Genomic DNA, 6,334 nt, shown 5'->3' on the forward strand with positions numbered 1-6,334 from the left:
ATCAGTGTGGTCTTTCAAAAGGCTGACCTGTCATGATACAGCAGAGTTATTTTTTTTTTCATTTGTATAATTTTGGCAGTCACAGTCATCATACACTGTAAGCTCATTGACTGTGGGATACTCTTAGAGAAGCAATGGGTGTCTGTCATGAATATATGGCTTGTAGCAGTCTGTTTACATTAGATGTGTTGTCTTCCATTTTTAAAAAGGGCAGAAAGTGTCTTTGCACTAAAGTGTACTAAAGTGCACTTCTGTTCTCTAATCCTTGCTATACTTCTAAACTTAGCATGCACCTGCAATTCCATAGTTTATCTGCACACTTTTAAGGCATGCTATAGCATAGCAGATGCATAGGGAACTGGAGAAAGAAAACAATACCTTTGTCCTCATAATAAGGGTTTAAGGATAAGTCACTCTTATTTAAGGGGAATAATTTGGAGAGCAGTTATGACTTGAGGGATATATTTTTCCACTAGGAAATTGATATTTAAAGTAAGGTTTTAAGCATGTAGAGCTATAATTACATTGCCTGCAGTGTTTTCTGCCCCTCAGGAAGGTTCACTTCATCAGAGAATTGTTGAGTACATCTGAAAGATACGAGCTTGGTTATGCTACAGGTATTTCCAGAGAGAGTGCTCTACCTGTTAACTAGAAAATAGCGTATTTTAGATAAACTGTTTTTAACGCAGCATGATTTGTTTTCCGACTCTGGCTTTCTGTGTCATCTTAAATTGTGAGGATTTTGCTGACATAGACCAACTCCAGTTTTAACACTATTGCCTTTGCCCCTGGACACACTTGGAAGAGACAATGGCTTGGAGTGAGAAAGTTAGGGATTGGGGGACATCAAGCAAGCTGTAAAAACCCTCTAGGCCTCAGCTAACATCTTGCAGTGTAGGGGCTGCTCCTTGCTCTTGTGTTGTTGGGGCTAAACTCTGCACTCTAAAAATAGCCTATATGTCATCCTGAAGACAGCAGACACTGAAGGGTCACTTCTGGGAAGAGTTAGGTCAGCTTTACCACCTACTGTACTGTACAGCAGGGTGGGTTCTGCCCATCAGAGTGGCGTTGTGTTGGATGGGTTGCTTTGGCAGGAGCAGGCAGGGCAGTTGCCATGCCTCTCTTCTCTTACCTGTGTAATCATGAGCCTTCCCTCAGCATGACAGTGCACTGTGCAGGCAGGCTGGTTATCCAGGAATTTATTGCTTCTGCTGTGGAAGTCACACCGTGGTCTCTGCCTGCTGAAAGACTGCAGGATAGCAGCCTGTGCTCAGAACAGTGCAGCATTATGCTTATCTGGGGAAGTTTTCCCAGCTGAAGCCACCAGATTATGCACAGAGATGTGTTCTGGGCACTTACTGCCAGGGTGGGATGGGTAAAGTCTGTCTGTCCTGAGGCCTCTATAGGATAGAATGGGACAGGTGTTGCCTAAGCTGAGCAAGGCTCGTGGCCAGCTTGTGTCTGACAGGCCAACACCAATGATATATTTGGGTCTAAAAGTAATGATTAGCTATAGTGAAAATAAGTGTTCACAGGAAAACATTGATGGGGCTGGGAGGGGGGTGGGACATGACTGAGGAAAGGGATTGTCTTCTGGCACACATGTGGATCAATTCCAGGGCGACGCAGCCTTGCACTTGGATCCAGGCAGCATAGGCTCTGAGAACAAAATACTGCCTTAGCCTGCCTTTGTGTTGAACTGTCCGTGGGGATTTGCAGCTAGCAGTCACTTTGTCAGACTGGCCACTGTCTTGGCCTGTGAGCCAGCAACTACTTGCATTTTGTTCTCCTACATCTTCCTACATCATGAGGAGAGCCTGTCATGGTGCTGCTTCCCTATGCACAAGCATGAACTAATGTGGGGAATCTCGGCTGGACCGAGACCCCTGATATAGAATGAAAAGCTGACTGAGAATGGAGGCCTTGGTCCTGACAACATGTTGATGCGCTCTGAGAAGAAGAGAAAAACATCAGGAGAAAGCTGTCCCATGAGAACAAGGACTTATTTTGAACAGAGTGGCTGAGAAAAATATAAACATTAAAGGAAAACAAGAACAGATGTGCAGAGATGTTGTGAGAAAGTAGAACTACGAAAGTCCACCTATCAGCTGTAAGAATTATGGTTTGTGTATTTGAGTTGACCTATCTGTGTAATATACCTATGCCTAAAGAGCTTTATTTAAAGAGCTGTAAACTGCAGCAAACTAACACTTTGCTTTTCTTGCAGGAGCAGTCAAGGTTTTATGCATATGAAATTGATGAAAACCAAAGAGAAATACATCCTGGGCCAGAACAGCCCTCCCTTTGACAGTGTTCCTGAAGTCATCCACTACTACACCACAAAAAAGCTGCCTATCAAAGGAGCAGAACACTTGTCCTTGCTCTACCCTGTGGCTGTGCGGACACTCTAATAACCTAGTCTCACCCCTTCCTGTGGATGGGAGGTGAGAGGTAAGATGGGTTGCACTGAATTCATTGCCAGAATTCAGAGTTTGAGTCTATGATGGAGAGTGACAGCATTTAGTCTTGTGAATGTGGGGTCTCTGCAGAGTTGCATATGGGACCATGTGTATGATACTCTTGTGCTGAAGCATGCCTCTAGACCTGTTTGCTACATAAGAGAAAGAAAACTTATTTTAGTGCAAGGAGAGCAGATAACCTTCCCAGATCTTCTTTGTGAATGAAAGTGCTTCCCAACAGAAGTTGCTCCTTCATGTTTTGAGAAGAACCAACAAGTTCTTCTCAGCAGTAAAAAACCAACAGCTTCTGTTCTCTTGCTACCCTGAGAAACTTCTCCATGAGAAAGAGTAAAGTACTCTGAGGGATCCTAGCGTGTTCTTGATGGACCTGAGAAGGAGCTGCTTAGCAGACAAGTCTCTGGCTCTGGTCACTTAGGTTGATAGGTTTGGGATTTTTTAGTGTGGTTTCTTGGGGTAGTCAAATGTTGAACTCCTATTAGACACATATATTAGGAAAGGGTTCGGAGCATACCAAAATCTGAAACCATAACACCGTTGAAAGCTCAACAAAACTGATATTTATTACAAAGAAGTGGCCAAAGTAAATGGGAACTCGAGAGAAAGAGAAACCAATGAGGAAATATGACACCCTACTCACTCAGGCGTCATTCATGGGGTATCTTACCAACTCCAAATACCATAAAATCCTCTGCAGCAGCTGTGTTTTTCAGAGGGTCAGCAGGCTCACACGTAGCAGGCGTCCCTGCTAAAGACAGCTTGGTCCTTCATGTGGAGCAAGCTTACCCAAAAAATGAGCTGTCTGCTTTTATACAATCAACTGATTATGTCTGCCTAGGCAGGTGTGGCCAGCACCACCCTGCCAGAGGTTCTCAGTCCCACCCCCTTGGTTATGTGCATCACTTCAGCGCATGAGTGAGAACTTTGGAATTTCCCTTCCACATGCGCACTATGCTTCGGGGGTCTTTCCTAATTGAGTCACGGGTCTTTACTTCATCCCCTCCTCTTCGGTTTCTCCTTCAGATGTCCTTGGCAGACGATGAACCAATCACAGAACACCAATTAATACAGTTTATACAAGAAGCTCTCTCTCCAAGGACGAAGTTCCCGTTTTATCAGTGGACTTGGCAGGGAAAATATAAACTCTTACAGGTGACTGGGCCAAAAGTATCACCATCCCTGATACAACACACAGTCTTAAAGTAATTTTGTGAGAGTGAATCATGGTCAATTACTTACGAATAGGGGATGTAATTAAACAGTAGTTATATATTTTTATCCTTTTTGGTACAATAATCTCTTAATGTTTACTGTCTTCATTTGCAAGTTTCATTCGTAGGTACAGGCAGCTAATTCTGTTTGGGGCAGTTACACCATAATGTTTTAAGTAGTTAGGATAAGTCAGTTTGATATGTGGGTTGCTATTTATGCATGAGGGTGGTCAAAGGCTTTTATAAAGCTTTAGTAGGCAAAATCTTCACTTGCTCATTCATCTGGATCAAACGGGTGTCCTACTGATACAGCAGATTAACACGTGTGTGTCACACTGCCTTTCCACGAGATGGCTTTTGCAGCTGTGAGAACTGTGATATGTAGCAGAGCAGAATTTGTTTTTCTGGTCTACCAAGCCATTCTTAAAACACAGCCCCGTTGACACATACCTTCTGGCCAGTGTTCTTTTTCACCATGAGCAGAAGCCTCCTGCTGTATTTGAGTCACTGTGAGCCAGAAGTACTGTAGAAGCTGCTCTGTGTCTTAGTCCTGCCAGCTCATTGCCTTTCCACTTGAGACATATTTTCTACATGTTCTGTGTGCTCATTGAATGAGATAAGTGAAAAATTATAGTTGTGCACAAGTTGGAACTGGGGAATCAATAGCCTTATAGTCCTCGTGTTGAACCATCTCCCACATATGTCTAGAATGTCATGCATTAACCCATCAGCTGTTATAGTAGCAAACTGGTTATATGCAGGTTATGTATTTTACAGACTGCAATAGGACTGTGAAATTGTGTGCTATTTAATTCAGCTTTCTTAGCTACTACTATTTTTTATGTATGCTTAGAAAGAAGTGCAAATCTGAAAATTGTAATGGAATAACCACTTACTGCCTGTAAAAGTAGTGCTTCATTGTATTGTCTAATCTGATAAGAATCTCAAGGATGACCCATGTAATATCACTGGTGCTAAATGTTCTGTTTCCTTTTAAGCCTGCCTTATTCTTTATGTGACATCCAATGCAGATTGAACAGGAGTGGATCACACATATGTGAATAGTGTCATTCTGTGCAGCAGTGGGTCAGACTGTCCCTGTCTCACCCAGAATCTGAAGCTGCATTTGAATAGGTTCTCTGGTTTTCCAAGAGAAGGGTGACACAATGGAGAACAAAGAGACAACAATCTTCTCCAAGTGAAACTAAACACCCCCTTTTTCATGTACTCACTTACATGCATTTTTTATTTCCCTAAAGTATTTGCAGAACTCTTTATTGTCTTAACATCACCCAGTTGACAAGAGCATACAGGCACTTTTAAGTTAGCATATTCTCTCAGCAGAGTAGGAGTTTATGAAGGTGGCAGAGCTCACACAGATTAGGAATCAGGTGTCATCTGCTTTGAGTCCTTGTGGGCTCTGGCAACACTATCATGCCCTTTGGCACAGAAACATGTCATCTTTCTTCTTTTGCATGTTTGAATCTGGCATCGTTTCTGTTCCATGGTCTGCTTTTCTTCTTCTTTAAAGGAAAAAAGAGTATGCCCCTACTCTGTCTAACAGCAGTTACAAGTAGAAACCAACAGCATCATTAACCAAGGCCTTGCCTGGCTTCCTTAAGCACTTTGTCTTTAATTCATGGGGATAACTATTGTATCAGACCTGTCTTGTCAGGGGTCTGATCAAATGTCAAATGAAGCCAGCAGGTGCCATTTTATTGCTGTCTGCAAATTTTGGGTTGGGATCCATTGCTTCATACAAATGTGTATACAGCTTATTACAGCTTCAAGGATCAGATCAAGGTTCTTGGTTCAGCAAGAAGAAATCATCTCAAAAGTATTGGTTGTCCATGGGAAGGTTTTTTATTATTTTTCTAAAAGACTTCTAGAAAGTACTGAGTAATTGCAGAATAAATAAAGCCAGGATTTTGTTTGCACTGTAATGTTGTCTTTGTTTATTTAAGTGATTGTATGATATTTTTCCAGTGAAGGAATATTCTTCCCAGATTTTTTAATGTACAGTGAAAATGCAGTGTGGTAACAGTGTGTAGTATTGCATTTAGGTGGAAGATTTTGTAGCAATGATGCCTATATAGCACATTAAAAGTTTATTTTAAAAAAAACATATAATCCTCTCTCTTTTCTTCCTCTGATTGTCATTGTGTACTCAGATTGCCATGAACAGCTAATAACTGAAGCAGCCTTTCAGAACAACTTGTGTTTGTGTGTCTTAACTGTGTTGTGAAAGTAATCATTAGGTTATAATCTGCTTTGGAGTCTGGAAAATCATATGTCTCAGTTCTGCCCTGACTAATTCTCTTGATAATGTGCACCTTTACAAGGGCTGACATGGGTGCATATGTGAATGACATTGCTGGTGGTGTCCAAGGAATCCATTTATTGCTGCTCACAGCATAACACTGGTGAGTCACTTTTTGCAGACTTTTTGCAGAGGTGTTAATTAGGCTTCTATTTTGATGAGTATTTCAGAGCTTGATGAAAGCTGTGAACATCTGCATGACGGGTAGGAGAGCTCTAGTGGCCAAGATTACGTTTCACAGGTCCTTCCATAACTGGAAAAACCATTCAGGTTTGTGGAAGTACAGTCATCACCGTGCTTTCTGTATTTGATAACATATTATTCTC

At 41.9% G+C, this 6,334-nt stretch overlaps 1 protein-coding gene across 1 annotated transcript in view; it reads left to right on the forward strand.

The window, feature by feature from the left end:
- SHB (SH2 domain containing adaptor protein B) overlaps positions 1-5,811 on the forward strand; it is a 62,060-nt gene extending 56,249 nt beyond the window's left edge. The window contains exons 6-7 of the mRNA XM_027653090.1: positions 2,228-2,451; positions 3,501-5,811. Of these exons, the coding sequence (XP_027508891.1) occupies positions 2,228-2,411 (184 nt within the window). The 3' untranslated portion in view covers positions 2,412-2,451; positions 3,501-5,811. The remainder of the gene's footprint in view (positions 1-2,227; positions 2,452-3,500) is intronic.
- Positions 5,812-6,334: the final 523 nt, after the last annotated feature.

The sequence above is a fragment of the Corapipo altera genome, unplaced genomic scaffold (genome assembly GCF_003945725.1).
Source record: "Corapipo altera isolate COAL_440 unplaced genomic scaffold, ASM394572v1 61305, whole genome shotgun sequence".
Taxonomy (NCBI): Eukaryota; Metazoa; Chordata; class Aves; order Passeriformes; family Pipridae; genus Corapipo; species Corapipo altera.